This window comes from Dipodomys ordii, unplaced genomic scaffold, assembly GCF_000151885.1.
Source record: "Dipodomys ordii isolate 6190 unplaced genomic scaffold, Dord_2.0 Scaffold46, whole genome shotgun sequence".
NCBI classification, from domain to species: Eukaryota; Metazoa; Chordata; class Mammalia; order Rodentia; family Heteromyidae; genus Dipodomys; species Dipodomys ordii.
In genome coordinates, this window is record NW_012267262.1 from 13,626,499 (window position 1) to 13,642,663 (window position 16,165).

Sequence of the window (16,165 nt, forward strand, 5' to 3'; positions counted from 1 at the left end):
ACCTGAATTAGCTTCCAAACATGATCCCCTGAATCTCAGCCTCCTGAGTAGTTAAGACTACAAGCATGAGGTACTGATCCTAAGCTTAAGATAATAGTCTTTATTATTCATATCAACTACTGGATTTCAATCCCAGTTGTACAAATGAGGCTTATAAAAGTAGAATCCATTGCCCTGAATCACTCATGTAGTTCTTGGAAAAACTAGGACATTACGGCAGTCAATCAAGCTCCCAAACCTAGACAACCACTGTACATCCTGCCTCCTTCCTCCTTCATGCTTATACCTCACTTTCACATGCGAGTAGACAAGCATGTGTGAATGATATTCTCAGCTTGTACAGATTTATCAGTCCGTGACAGGGATGTGACAGTATCTCTACAAAGTGGAGGATTCATTCTCCCTGCTTTATAAAGGAGAAAAATGAGCATTAGACCAGGGCCTCTGGGTGTTGGTCAGATGAATCTGGGCTCAAGTTTCAGCTCTGTTACTTCCTGATGAAGTGACCTGTGGGAGGTGACCTCCCTGTCTGATCTGTGAAGCTAAATGAAATATTCTCCACAAAGCACTTCCCATCAGAGATGCTTGGTGTAGAACATGCAGATTGTTGGGACATCCCAAGGCCACAGGGGCAGAAAGTACCTGTCCTCTGCAAATTGTCACTAATTGAGACATTGGATTCTCAGAGAAGAGCTAGCAAGATCCCCAGGGTCCTCTTTTAGTTACATTCTACTAGAAAGAGAATACAGTGTCATACAAACACAGTATACAGTGACAGGCAGAGACAAGTGCCATGGAGGCAGATAAAGCAGGGTAAGGACATAAGATCATGTCTTCAGGGCCCAGAAACAACATTGGCCAAGGAGCAGAGACAAAGAGGAGGATGCCAAGGCCAGGAAGGAGGCACCGCATAGAACATACAAGAAGGTCCCAGATCAGGCACGAGCTCCATGTCCCAGAACCACAACAAGGATGCTTAGGCTGGAGGGTCTGCAGTTAGCAGTAGGCAGGGAGGGCAGCAGTGGAGGGTCAGTGGTGACTGGGAACAATTTGGCTTTATGCTGAGTTTATGGGCAGCCCACTGGAGGGTGTGGAATAGTGATGTGAATGAATGACTGTGTTGTAGAAGGCACGCCCCATACCTAAGTGGAAAGGGTCCTGTAGAGAGCCAGAGCAGAGGTGACCGTAGCTAGAGAAGAAGATCTAAGGCAGCGGATGGCAAGACCTGGTATGCAGAGTCCTGAATGTCCATGGACATGCCTTGGCTCCCCTGTCAGGCATCATTTTCCTGCCCATTCTGGGACTGGAGCAATATGAACAGCCCTGTCTCCCAGTGGGGCCTGGGTCATCACATTCAGATCTGAAATCTGAAGCAGCCATGAGCTCACCATGGTCACCCAAGCTCCCACTGGGGAGCCCCGAGTATAATGCTTCTGTTATCAACCATGCTCTGAATTATTTAGTGTTCTGCCCTCAGCTCCAAGTGTGCACACTCAGCACTTCCCTGGGTAATCGGGTTTGGGGGACAGAAGAAGTAGTGACATGCTCATTCCTCTGGGACGGGGAAGGAGAGCACACCAGGGCAGGCTTGGGCTCCTTGGGGACATGAAAAGGATCAGCCTTTGTCCTGAGTCTTTGGCACACATGGGAGATGAGATGCCAGATGGCACCCAGCTCTCCCCGGTGGCCTGTGCAGGGTCCACTACACAACAGGAGACTCCAGGTGGTTGTCCATCTCCTGATGATGATGCTCCATGAAAAGATGACTATGTGTGAAACAAGTAAGATCTTGGGTTGACAGCACAGATTCTGGATCCAGACCAACCAGTCTGGCTTCCTACATGCTGGTTCTAACAACTGGTACTAATCACTCCACAGGTGTGAGTGAGAGACACAGGATTCTCAGCCTATGTGCTGGGCTTCTTACCCACAAAAGTCTAACCATACCACAGGTGTCATGTCAGACCACCTTAATCCGGGAGGAGGGCAAAGGGGTTAAAGCCCAGAAGCAGAACTTACTCTTGCAGTTCTGCTATGAAAATCAGCATCTAAAACCAGGATGCTGACATGGCTGGGGTTTTTTTTTGGGGGGGGGTTGTTTTGTTTTGTTTTTCTGGCAGTCCTGTGAGACAATCCATCTGTGCTGCCCTCCTGGATTCTGAAGGCCGCTGACAGCTCTTAGAAGCCTTGGTTTGGGGGGTGGGGGGGCAGCTCAAGACTCTAGTCTCTGCCTTTGACATTGAACAGCAGCTGACCTGTCTGTGTCCATGTCTTCCCCGCTTTTCTGTGTCAAAATGGGATTTGGAGCCCACTGTGATCCCTTCCGAGTACCTAGCTTATCTTAGATCCATATCACAATTACATCTGAAAATACCCTTTCCCAAATAAGGTCTCATTTTTGAGGTTCTGAGTGGATGTACTTTTCTCAGAGGAATACCATTCAATTGTAGAGATTGTTGATATTATTATTAATTATAGCTCAAGTCAATTATAAGTGTCATGATGGTTGGTACTGTTGGATTTTTTAGTTTGAATTAGAAAGGAAGCGACCTTTTATAGGCAGTTCTTCATCCCAACTCTAAATACCCCTGCCCCTTCTAGGAAGGTCATGTTGTAAATGAAAGGCAAGTGGAACTTCCTTCTGTAAATGCCTGGCCAAGGAGGTGAGCCATTGAGAGCCCTTGATCTGAAGAACTTTATAGGAATCCCATAGCAAGCCGATGCTGGATCATACTCAAACTGGTGTGAAGTTGAGGGAGACTGGAATTCAGAGAGACTGAAGGTGTATCCCGCACAGAAAGGCTTCTCTTCCCAGGCTGGATATGGCCATGAGAAGAAAGGTGCAGAGGCTGGGAAACTTACCCAATAGAACCACCCCTACCTGATGACTCAATATAGACAGAGAAAAGGAGAGCATTCAAGACAACACAGTGTTGTTCAAGCCAGGAGACTGGCCGTCTCCAGGGACTGTGTCCGGACTCCTAGTGAACCCAGATCACTCATTTACATACCAGTTCTGACTCCTAGTGAACCCAGATCACTCATTTACATACCAGTTCTATTGAACCTGTCTCAGTCTGGTTTGTGCTGCTGTCACAGAATACCACACCCTAGATCATTGATAAAGCACAATGATTTAGTAAGAATTGTGGAGGTGGAGAGGTTCAAGACCCAGAGTCCACATCTAGTGAAGGCCTCCTTCCTGCATCACAGCATTGCCAAAGACATTGTACGGGTAAAAGGAAGAGACTGAGAGAGAAGGAGACAGTGGAGTGAGGAGAAAAAGATTATCTGCACTCATCCATTTATTACTCATCACCTAATCACCTCTGAAAGGTCCCACTTCTCACCTCTGTTATATTGGGGTGAGGGAGGAAAACCCAGTCTATAGTAGACCCTGACCATGAAGAGGGTTACACAGCGATTTGCAGCACTATAGCTCCTACAGACTAGTGCATCTGTCTGTATGCTCTAGCACTGTTGGCAAAAAGCAACCTAAGGAGGAAAAGCAACCTAAGTGGACTAGGGTGAAGGATTGGTTGACTAAATCATGATGCGTCTGCATGTAAGATTCATATAACTATGCATTGATTATTATACATGGGATCCTATCTCCAATTAGACAGAAAAAAGCTGGAAGTAGAGGTGTAGCTCAAGTGGTAGAACACCGGTCTTGGGCAAAAAAGCCTAGTGAGAGTGCAAGGCCCACTTCTGTTACACAAAATAAATAAATGTGAGGTTAGTGAAGAAAGATGCCCCCAGACAGAAATATCTAAGCAGCATTGTATGTGTGTGTGTGCATCACCAACCATTTTGAAGGATCTGCACTGCAAACTATAGCACTAGCCCTGGCCTGTTGCCTATTTAATAAGTAGAGCTGGGCTCTATGACCATACTCTTTCCTAGATGGCTATGTATTGCCTTCAGTGGCTGCCAATATACTCCAGTGTCAGATAAATATTTACACTCTATCCTTTAACAGAAAGTTAGCCAACCTTGGTCTACACCCAACTAAGAACTGCATTTATCTAGTAGAATACTAGTAGATAAGGGAAGAGGAAGGCATTTGTCTGCCTTGCACATTTACATATTAGTTTAATTTTAATCATTAGCATAAATTTTTTATAATCAGAAGTTTCAATTTGGAAAGGGAAAATAGGTTGTAGGAGCTGGTATTAGCTGGTTTAGAGACTCAACTATAAGGCTGTAGTTATACACATTGGTAATGACAAAGTGAAATACACAGAGTAGAGTCTAGAAATGGACCCAAATCCATATGCTCAATTGATTTGCAGCAAAGATGTCAAAGTGATTCACTAGGAAAAGACAGACTTTTCAACAAGCTGTGCTGGAAAAATTGGTATCTAAATGGAGAGATAAAAAGAACCTTGACCTTTTCCTTGTGCCATAAACAGAAATTAACTTGCAGTCAATTGTACATGTAAATGGAAGAACTAAAGCTATCAAACTCCTGGGTAAAGATTTAAAGGGAGATTCCTGGGACAGAATATAAAAAACACAAACCATTAAGAAAGAGTTGATACAATTGACTTCATAAAGAACAATTCCCTTGAAAACAACACTGTAAAGAAAATGACAAGCCAAGCCATGGCATGGAAGAATAGTTGCATGAACATTTATGATACAAAGGAACTATGTCCCAGAATTTAAGAAACATCTTTACTGTTCAGTAATAATAAGCCAAACAATCCAGTTTTTTAAAAAAAAAATGGGCAGAAGATTGAATAAACACTTCATCAAAGCAAACAGGCAGTGACAAATAACACAAGGACAGATGCCCAACATCACGATCATTAGGAAATGCAAATTAAAACCTCAGAGAGGTTTTATCTAAAATTTAATGACTGATAATAATAAGTGCTGACAGGGATGTGGGACAGCTGGGATCCCACACATTTCTGCTCAGTATGAAGCAGGGTACAGAAGACCACTGCAGCTCTGGGAAATAATAGGGCAGTTTTTGGTTGTTGTTGTTGTTTTTTAATAAAGTCAGGTATTCGCTTCCCAGCCAACCCAGTAGTCTTGGTCCTTGGTATACCCAAGAAATATGAAAATACATGTCAGCAAAAAATATTTGGTTCTCCAAACTGGAAACAATCCAGTCCCCATCTCTGCGGATGAATTGATGAATGTAGCATGCATTGATACATTCAGGCCACTGAATACTACTCAGCTGTGCAAAGGAGCAAAATACTAACAGGTGGAAACATGGATGGATCTCAGGCGGTGTGTTGAGTAAAAGAAACCAGTCACAAAAGGCCAGGAGCCTGTATGATTTTAATTCTGTGACTTTCTGGAAAAGGCAAATCTAGTTGGACAGCAAACAGACCAGTGGTTTCCCCATGGCTGGGAAGGAGGGGAGGAGACTGATTGCAGTGGCACACAAAAGCATTTAGGTGGTTGGGAGTACAGTATGGAAGGCTCCAGATGTTGATTGTCGAGGTGATTATGCATCTGTTCACTTTGCCAACCTCCTCATACTGTACATTTTAGAGAGCACATTTTATTGTGCCTGCATTATGCCTCACTGAACCTGAGTTTAAAAAAAAATACTTCATTTGGAGAAAACCTTATTTTTATAAAGAAGAACAGGAGTCGATTTTTTTTATTTGTTTTCTGAAGGAATGATAGTTTGAAGTGCAGCAAATATTTCAGAGCAGGAATTCTGGACTCAAGTCCAGGCTAGAGGCTATGAGCCATCCTCAGGAGCCTCTCTTCAGTACGAGGTGTCCCCATGGGTGTGAGACAAGAAGACCGGAGCCCCAAGAGCTCCTGACACCTACAGGGAGAGAGAAAAGGAAAATAATGAAACAGAGGCACACCGCCAGCCAAGAAAAGGCAAAGGAAGAGGACAGTATTTTTTTTAAATAAATGGATATAATAGTAGTGACATAATGTAGAAAGTAGTGAACAATGAAAAGGGAGCCTCCTTCTGAAACGTATCCATTTTATCTCTTCTCCCTGGAAGCTCCCCATCCTTGTCCCCTGTGCAGTTCGCCTTCCAGAAATGTGCTATACATTCTTAAACTCATCCATTTGGCATTGCTCTCATGAAATACTTGAAGCTGGATGAGTTTTTATAACCCTAAGCTTTGCTCACACTTCTGGGCTTTGCTTACAGTTCTAAAGATTCAAGGGCCCCTGTTTGGTGAGGGTCTTCTTGGTAGCAGAAAACCAAGAGGACACAGGCTACCACATGGTGTAAGACAGATTGTGTGTGTGTGTGTGTGTGTGTGTTCTTGCTTTCTTTTCCCCTCCCCCTCATCACTAGTGTGCAAGGTCTTTCCCTCAGTCTCTCCATTGGCTGGTACTATGAGGTATATACATTTTCTCCTGGACATGGCCTAAATGTCATTACTTCTTATTGGGTGAGTTGAATGCTTTTACATCTTGAGAGTGGTTGAATTGTTTAAGCAGGTTTTGGCTGTCTCCATCCTCGTATGCTCTGGTGGCAAGAAGCATTTTCTCTGACACATACAGGGTGGTAAAGGAGTGTGGTGGTTCTTGTTCTCCAGGGGTATAGAAATAAAGTCAGGAACAGCGAGGACAGTTTTAGTAAGGTAACAAGTGTATTTGACAAAGAGAAAGCAAAGGCAGCTCAGGAGAGTAAGCAGTAGACTGAAACTAGTTGTCTGCCACATGGTCCAGGACAGCTCTTTTACTGCACCTACCATTCTTTTCCTCCTCCTCTAAGCCATCTATCCGAATGTGATTAGTTTATTTTTTATTTTCTTTTATTGTAAAGGTGATGTACAGAGGCATTACAGTTATATAAGGTAATGAGTATATTTCTTTTTGAACAGTGTTACCCCCTCCCTCATTTTCTCCTGCTTTCCCTCCCCCCAAACTTCCACACACACACCCCTCAAGTTGTAAAGTTCCTTTCCAACATAGTGTCGAGTGAGTATAGCTTTTGCATTGGTTCACCCTTTGTCTTACCTTTTCTGTGATTCCCTGTCCCTTCCCTAAATCAGATAAACCTATATACAAGACAAAGAGTTGGTTTTCTCTTCCACATAAAGCCACCCAGGATTCAGTCTTGGGTCTCTACCCTTAACAACATTATCTAATCCTAATCACCTTCTAAGTGCCCCACCTTTCAGCAACATAATTGGATTTTCTATCCACTTAGTACCTCACAAGGGATATTGCAGATTGAGTTTTAACACATAAAAACTTGGAGACCATGCTTTTTTTTAGCAATACCCAAACCTTAGCAATTCTCTAGTGGATTTTGGCTTTTTAAAAAAGCAGTATATCTTTCCAGTCATTTCCCACATCAGTATATGTAATGCCTTGATTTTTTTAATTATAAGTGATATTATGTGTATATACATGATTTATTAAGCCAGACCTACAGTGATACACATTCAGATCATGTGTAGTATATTTTGCTGTTATGAACAGTGCTTTTATGAGTAGTTGTATTGAAAAGATATTTCCTGGGCTGGGATATAGTGCAGTGCTGAAGTGCTGGTTTAGCATTCAGAATGCACTTAACATTGCAGAAATAAATAAGTCTACATGTTCAGTTTATATTATTTTTTTCTGAATATATTGCATCCCCAGTTGCTTGAAGCCAGGGACCTAGAACCCACAGCTGTGAGCCTGGGGATGGAGAGCAGGTTCTACTCAGTTAGCCTCCTTCCTGCCTGGGTTTGCATTGGTTGACCCTCCACTAGTCATGCCTGAACATGAATATACCCAGTTTTCCCAAGATCAGCAAAATACAAAATCAAACTTTACCTTGGTCTGCTGCAATAGAAGCGAAATAAATAGTAGCCTGTAGGAAATTGAATTTGCATATGGAGGGAGGAATTCTGTAGAAGGAAAGGAACAGCAAGTCACCCGTGTCCCTTCCGCCAGTCTGAGCGGCACCTCTGAGGGACTTAGTAAAAGGCCTGCTGGGAAACTGTTGTGATATATACACAAATGTGTGACAAGTTTGCACCCAGGAGTGATACCAAAGCCAGCCTGTCCCACGGGGAAACGTCCCTTTTGAGAGCACTCGGCTCTGCAGCTGGCTCAGAATCCATGCACTACAAGTTCAGGCACGATCAAAAATTGAAGGTGTTTGACAACAATATACAGGGCCATTCACTTGAGGTACAGCCGGAACAAATGGAAACTTCATTATCTGTGGACTACATACTTGGAACTCAGGTCCCAGGCAACTCTGATATTAGTAAGTTGGCTAGCAGGCTCATTAAGCACCGAAGGAAAGTGAACCTAGTTAATGAATTAATACAAGATGACATTTTACAGAGAGAGAGAGAGAGAGAAAGAGAGAGAGAAAGGGCAGGCTCCACTGAATTATACAACATCATAATTCTCCAGCAAATGTGATCGTCTCTTTCTTCTCTCCTGCCAGAGTGGGCAGGTCTGGAGAGAGCCTGCTTTCAGAGTTTAAGTGACATCATTAAGATCTGTGAGCTGTTTACTTTCCATTTGCTTTAAAGGCTCCCACTTGTATTCATACCGCAGATGATTGAACCCAAGTCAGTGGTTTAGGGTCTCTGCACTCCATGTCAAAGCCCACCCACCTCACACTCCAAAAAGAAGGTTCTCAGCACTTCTACCACTGGTCCAGAGACGCTATTAAGGAGAGTACTAAGAATGTGAATGCTAAGAACTCACTAATGAGACCCGATGACAAATTCGGACCTTCCTGAGGCTGCCAGGTATGTCCTGCTGGCTGAGAAACCCATCACTTAAGAATTTTGAGAGCGAGCCAGGTGCTGGTGACTCATGCCTATAATCCTTGCTACTCAGCAGGCTGAGATCTGAGGATTATGATTAACCACTAGAAAACCAGAAGTGGTGCTGTTGTTGCAAAGTGGTAGAGTGCTAGCCTTGAACAAAAGAGCTCAGGGACAATGCCTAGGCCTGGAGTTCAAATCCTACAACCACCACCAACAACAAAATTTTTTTGAGAGTGACTCATAAGCCCTTGTGGATTGGAGGATATTGGTAGCCAGTAGAGGTATGTCTGGATTCCTCACCCCAAGACCTCTTGGGAAATATCTAGTAGGCTTTGTTGTGGGGTTCCCAGGGCAGAGCATTAGGGACAAGGCTCAGCTCAAACAGTCTCCTCACTTCCAACCCCACATGACCTGGGTCCAGGGACTCAACCTCCCCATGCTTCCCTACCTTCATCTCAAAAAGAATGCCCACTTCATAAAGTTGTTATGAGGCACGGAGGGGCGGTAAAGCACACACTTGGGAGTATTAAACACACACTTGAATGTATCGCGCAGTGTCGGCGGCTGTTCTAAATGCTTATTGATTGCTGATTTATTTTATAGTCCAGAAGCATTGCTGTCTCCATTTTGTAGCCAGAAGGCAGGCAGCGCTGTCCTTACGGGGCTGGGTTGGAACCCAGGCTGACTCCAAAGTCCCCGCTGGCCTGTGCTGGGCCGGTGCTCTATCTCGAAAGCTCAATACTGCCTTACTTCACAGTTACAGCAAGTTCTCCGTGCCCCTAACTGCCTTCCTCGTGTGTGTTATACTCTGTATTGCCAGCGGAAAATGATCTCCACCACAAGACCTCTCCTATTCCCCGGATGTTAATTATGCTTTCCAGGGCTGACTTTTTAAACAACTCTATTGAGGTCTCATTTACATAACATAAAAGTCACCCAGCTTAAGAATACAGGCAATGATTTTTAGTGAATTTTCCATAATCCAGTTTTTAGAACATTCTCATCATCTCAGAAAGATCCCTCATACCTAGTTATCATTAATCCTTATACTCAAGCACTCAACCACTGTTCTTCCTGTCCCTGTAACTTTGCCTTTCCTGGGCATTCCATATAAGCAGAATCATATAATATGGGATCTTTGGAGCCTGGTTTATTTTACTGCATAAGGGACTTGATGTGCTCAACTATATTTTATTACACTTTGGGGTGATACACAGTAATCCAGCCTGATCTCACAGTTTTGGCCAAGCTCTTCCAAATAATAAATAAATAAATAAATGTATGCTTCAAGCCAAGTGGCAGTGGTACAAGCTTGTAATTTTAGTTACTAAGGAGGCTGAGATGCTGAGGACCAAGGTCTGAAGCTAGCCTAAGCAGACGAATCTAATAAGTGAGTGCACAACACCCTAAGTTCTAGTCCCATTACTGGCACACACGCACACACACACAAAAGAAAAGAAAGATACACACACACACACAGAGACATATACACATGAAGGAAAGACAGAAAGAGAAAGACAGGGAAAGGAAAAAAAGGAAGGAAGAAGGAAGGAAGGAAGGAAAAAAATTAATTTCCACACATCTGTTACATGGCTAAGGGCACGTATCTGTTATAGGCAGCCTTCAGTCTATCCTGAGTTATCATCAGTTGTATTTCAATTGTCATTGATCTGCTGAGTGTTTCCTTGTTCTTCCTTCTGTGAAAATATGCCTACCTTTGCAAATGATGGCCAGAAAGCAAGGAAAAAAATTACAGTATTCTTCCCAAGCCCCAAAGGGTACCCAATATATGTATTTGATATGATAGAGGGAAGCTTTGGGATTTGCTGAAAGGTGATGGCAGAAATTGGGTGGCATTGTGGGGAAAATGAATCACACATGCACTGGACAGTGCTGAGCTCTGCATCCTGAGCATGCCCAGTTCTTCCTCTGTGGAGAAGTCTCTGGAACCCCTCAACCATTGATACCTGCAGTCTACTGAAGATCTGGGTGTGGTGAACTCACCACTTGTTGTATATCTATTCTGTAGGCAGTAGACAGCTGGTGGTTCTACATTCTGACTGTTATGCATAGCACTGTCTCCCACATTTGCATGCAAGTTTTAGAGCTGATTTCAAAGGTGAAGGGTGCAAGGAAATGGATGGATCTAAAACAAATCACGTTAAGTGAGATAAGCCAAGCTCAGAGACACAAACAGCATGTTTTCTCTTATGCAGAAACTAAAGCTAAAAAAACTGGGGAGCTGAGCCCCAGTGGCTCATGCCTGTAATCCTAGCTACTCGGAGGCTCAGAGGTGAGGATGGTAGTTAAAGCCAGCCCAGGCAGTAAAGTCCATGGGACTCTTATCTCTAATGAACCACCTGAAAACTGGAGGTGGTCTGTGGCTCAAAGTGGTAGAGCACTAGCCTTGAACAAAAGATCTCAGGCACAACCCCAAGCCCTGAGTTCAAGGCCTACAAGTGACACACACACACGCACACACACAAATTAAAAATACACTGGGACACGATAAATTATACAGGACTCTCGGTATTCACACATAGTGAGACCAAAGGAGATACTCTTAGGAGAGGAACACAAAGCCACAAGGCCTATGTGTATCTGATCATATAAAGTAATATTTATCTAAATGAATTCCAGGAAATGGAAACAAATGTTTTTTTTTCCTCTTGGTTGTTCTTTTTATTTTCTTTTTTTCTTACTTGTTCATTTATTTGTCTTTGGGAAGGGAAGAGGAGGCACAGAATTGAAGGGACAAAGGGTGAACAAATGCAGCAGTGCTACTCACTAGATGCTATGTTGAAAATGAACTTACAACTAGGAGGTGGGGATGGGAGGGACAAACTGGGGAGAGTGAGGGAAGGGGTGACATTGTCCAGAAAGAAATGCACTCATTACCTGACCTATGTAACTCTAACCCTCTGTACATCACCTTTATAATAACATTTTTTTAATTTAAAGTAAAAAAGAAAAAAGGGTGGGGAAGGTGGCTTAGTGGTAGAGTACTTGCCTAGCATGCATGAAGTTCTGGATCCGATTCCTCAGTACCACATAAGCAGAAGTCAGAAGTGGCGCTGTGGTAGAGGGCTAGCTTTAAGCAAAAAGAAGCTAAGGGACAATGCCCAGGATCTGAGTTCAAGCCCCAGGACTGGGGGGCGGGGGTGGAAAACAGTGAAGGAGGGCTGACTTGTAACCCTCTCTTCTTCATCTCTCCTCTCTGGGGTTGCTCAGAACCAGGCAGTGGACAGGTGTTTGTGACCTCCGAGAACCAGCTGGTATACTACCCCAGCATCACCTACGCCATCATCGGCAGCTCTGTCATCTTTGTGTTGGTGGTGGCCCTGCTGGCACTCGTCTTGCATCACCAGCGGAAGCGGAACAATCTCATGACGCTGCCTGTGCACCGGCTGCAGCACCCCGTGCTGCTGTCCCGCCTGGTGGTCCTGGACCACCCCCACCACTGCAACGTCACCTACAATGTCAACAATGGCGTCCAGTATGTAGCCACCCAGGCTGAACAGAATGCCTCCGAAGTAGGCTCCCCGCCTTCCTACTCACAGGCCCTGCTGGACCAAAGGTAAGTGAGGATAGATAGAAGAGGAGGACAGGGGCTAACAGAGGAAGGACCTGGCTGTCCTAGCTTTTACCTTGTGCCTGGCACAACAACAATTGACATTTGCCAGATCCTTGCAGAATTCTCCCAGCTGTCATCCCATTTCGTTTTCTCAACACCTCATTAACACTGGACATTGATACCTCATGCCTGTAATACTAGCTACTCAGGGGGCTGAAATCTGAGGATTGCAGTTCAAAGCCAGCCTAGGCAAGAGAAGTCTATGAAACTCTTATCTCCAATTAACCAGCAAAAAGTCATCAGTGGTGCTGTGGCTCAAGTGGCAGAATGCTAGGGAAAGCTCAGGGACAGCGCCTAGGCCCTGAGTTCAAATTCCAGAACTGGCAGAAAAAAGAGGGGGAGGAAGGGAGGGAGGGAGGGAGGGAAGGAGAGAGGGAGGGAGGGAAGGAGAGAGGGAGGGAGGGTAAATTCACTGAGGGAGGTTCTAGATCTGTCTGGGTGAACAGAAGAGGAAATCCAGACCCTCGGCTTTTAAGTTAACGTGTCTGAGGACATGGAATATGATCCCAGATGCCTTGGAGCCCTGCTGCTCCTTGGTTAATCCACAGTGGCTCATGTTAAACTTCCTACCAGTTCTGGGTCTCACTTGCTACCACAGATTGGCTCCCCGCACCTCTCAAAGGTTTGGTTAATGTTTTTTGACTGGATGAGAAAATAAATGAGTCCCCTAACTTTGCTTGACTTCATCTAAAAGATGGATGAAACTCTTAAGCAATGGAATTCTTATGAGAATGGCAGCCTATAAGAAACCTCAAGGCAGAGAGTTCTGTAGATGAAATGACAAAAGGAGTTAAATGGTGCCTCTGCAGCCTTCCCTTCTCTCCTTTGATGACCCCCAAGATAATCCAATGATCCACCTTTCTCTTTTCCATACTTTTCCTGGTGAGTGAGTGAGTGTGTGTGTGTGTGTGTGTGTGTGCTGGTCCTTGAGCTTGAACTCAGAGGCTGGGCACTGTCTCTGACTTGCACACACGTGTGTACTAGTCCTGAGGCTTGAATTCAGGATCTGGATACTCTCCCTGAGCTTTCTTGCTTAAGGCTAACACTCTACCACTTGAGCCACAGCTCATTTCCACTTTCAGTGGCTAATTAGAAATAGGAGTCTCACAGACATCCCTGCCTGGTTTGGCTTTGAACTGTAGTCCTCAGATCTGAGCCTCGTGAGTAGCTGGGATTCTAGACATAAGCCACCAGAGCCCATCTCTATACTTTTCTTTAACATGTTGTGTGTGTGTGTGTGTGTGTGTGTGTGTGTGTTTATGTATGGGTGTAAAACCTAAGGCCTTACACATACTTGATAAGTGCATGTTCTTCCACGGAGTTATCTCACTAGCATTCCCTCCCCCACCCCTGCCGCCATAGCCCATTTTAGAAACCCGTGGACTACAAGTGTCTGGGCCCTTCTGAGTCTACTGTTCCCATATCCTGCCCTTCAGAACTCTCCCATGCAGCCTTCTACCTCGGAGACCTGAGGTGCATTGTGTATTGCATCAGGAATCATACACCAGGGTGGCTAGACACCTTCCTGGACCCTTTCCAGTGGCAACTCTTCCTGTCCTCACAGAAGACAGATAAAGCTTCCGGGGCCCAGGGGGAAGAGCTAAAACCAAAATATCTTTTCTGTTGAAACTATTTTCTTTCCAGCAAAGTACATGTAAAGAGATGGGGTATCAAAAGGGTATTCTGTCACCCAAGTCCACAGGAAGTGCTGGATTTAATAAGAACTCCCAACTTCTGTAGCCCCGTCAAAGGCTCTCTCAAGATGCAGCCCAGCCTCTTTGCCACAGGACATTGAGCTAAGAGAGCAAAGCACCTCTCACCTAACCTGACCCGGGGTGTTGTCTGGATACATTATTCCAAGGATGTGGATTTGGCACTGACCAGGGTACAGGAGCAAGCCAGCCTACCCTGATCCTTCTGTTCTGTCTTGTTCCAGACCACTGGCTGTTCTGGTCTTTGTACTTGGAGGGAAGATCTCATATCTCACTAGAAGCATCAGCTCAGGAACAGGCTGATGTTGGAGCTAGGCCCAAGTCTCCAGCATGTCTGACTCTAATGTATCTTCTTCCCTCCATCCCATCCTTGCCTCTCTCCCTCTACTGCCTCCCCCTTTTTCTCTTTTGCAGACCTGCATGGTATGACCTTCCTCCACCACCCTACTCTTCGGACACTGAGTCTCTGAACCAAGCCAACCTGCCTCCTTATCGTTCTCGGTCGGGAAGTGTCAACAGTGCCAGCTCCCAAGCAGCCAGTAGCCTCCTGAGTGTGGAAGACACTGACCAAAGCCCAGGGCAGCCTGGTCCTCCAGGGGGCACTGCTGAGTCCAGGGACTCTGTGTCCAGGGAGGGCACCGAAGAAGTATAAAATTCAGCTATTCCAAAGTCCATTATGGGTTAGTCTGCTCCAACTTGTTCCAGTCTAACAACGTGTGATCGTGGGAAGCTCTCTTAAGTTCCTTCAAGGATATCTCAAGATTTGGGGCAGCATCTGCCTCTCTCCCCTCAGATCTGAGCACGTTTCATTGGAGGAGAACCTGAACCTGACATTTTTCCAGCCACTCAGTTGACAAAATGCATTGTCATCTTTTCTATAGAAAGAAGTCCTTCTTCCTTCAGGCCTTAAACATCACAAGCTTACAATTCCTGTAATTCTGTAACTGTTGGAACCTCTCTTGTGTATAAGTGGCAAGTTTGAAGTGGTTTTTAAGTAGTCTTTGGGGAAAACAGCATTTCTACGGGGTCGGGGAGTTCAGGAGGGACAAGGACATAGGATCAAGTTCTCTTCTAGACTGTGACCTTTCAGGTTCATTTGGATATTGGGGCTGGATGATCCCACCAGGAGCCCATCATTGAATGGAGGCAGTGGCCAAACACAACTTTAGACATGAACTATCAACAGTGACATTTTGGTTTCTTGAAGTATCAGAAACCCTCTTCCCTGGATAGAAGAAAATTGGCCCTAGAGATTAGTCTTAGATTCCTCCATTTGAGGGCTTTCTCTGGCAGTGTAGATCATACAACTCCCATCTCAACCCAGACAAGAGTCCCTGTCATGAGTTCTTAGCTCCTAACCTGCATCCTGCCAGAGCCTGAGCCTGCCTTGGCCCCACAGTTCCTTCTCCAACTTCTGAACCGGTATCTTCTCAACTGGCCTGCGGTGGCCAAGGGTTGAGCCAATTTGAGTGAGCCAAAAGGTGACCTGCCCTTTGTCCAGTAAACCATAGTTGTGGCCGTATCTTGCTCATCCATGCAGCTTCCATGTGAGGTTTTTAAGTTCCTTTAACACCTGAGAGTCTTGTTTTATCTGTGCACTAGAACTTGAGCATACTTGTTTCTAACATGTTAGAGCCAAATTCAGTACTGCATATACTCTTCTTCCCAGGGCCCTAAGACTAGCACCTCAAGTCAAGGTGAGAATTAGGTCATGCCTCTCCTAATACTCCAGCAGAGTTTCTCCTCTGAGAGACATGGGCAGTAGACGATTTGGAGTCAAGATTTTCCATTTGGATTTTTTTTTAATCCCTTAGAAATGCATTTTAAAACAGTGTGTTTGGGTTTTTTTTTCCCCGTTCTAGTTAAGGGACTATTTATATGTGTATAGGAAAGCTGTCATTCTTTTTTTGTTGTTGTTTTAGTTTGGTTTTTCTTTTAATGTAGTCCAAGGAAAAATGCAAAAGGAGATCACACTTTCACCCCACCTGGTCCCTGGATGTCACCCTTGACTAACCCTACACCAGGCATTTGTGGTATTGCTGCATGTTTATTGAGTTCTTAATGCAGAAAGAGGGGTACATACTCCAGTTCTTAGT

General features: G+C 44.7%; 1 protein-coding gene across 1 annotated transcript in view; it reads left to right on the forward strand.

The window, feature by feature from the left end:
• The window catches only part of Ldlrad3 (low density lipoprotein receptor class A domain containing 3), a 160,676-nt gene extending 144,744 nt beyond the window's left edge, over nt 1-15,932 (forward strand). Inside the window, exons 4-5 of the mRNA XM_013019527.1 lie at nt 11,955-12,300; nt 14,484-15,932. Of these exons, the coding sequence (XP_012874981.1) occupies nt 11,955-12,300; nt 14,484-14,721 (584 nt within the window). The 3' untranslated portion in view covers nt 14,722-15,932. The remainder of the gene's footprint in view (nt 1-11,954; nt 12,301-14,483) is intronic.
• The last annotated feature ends 233 nt before the right edge of the window (nt 15,933-16,165 follow it).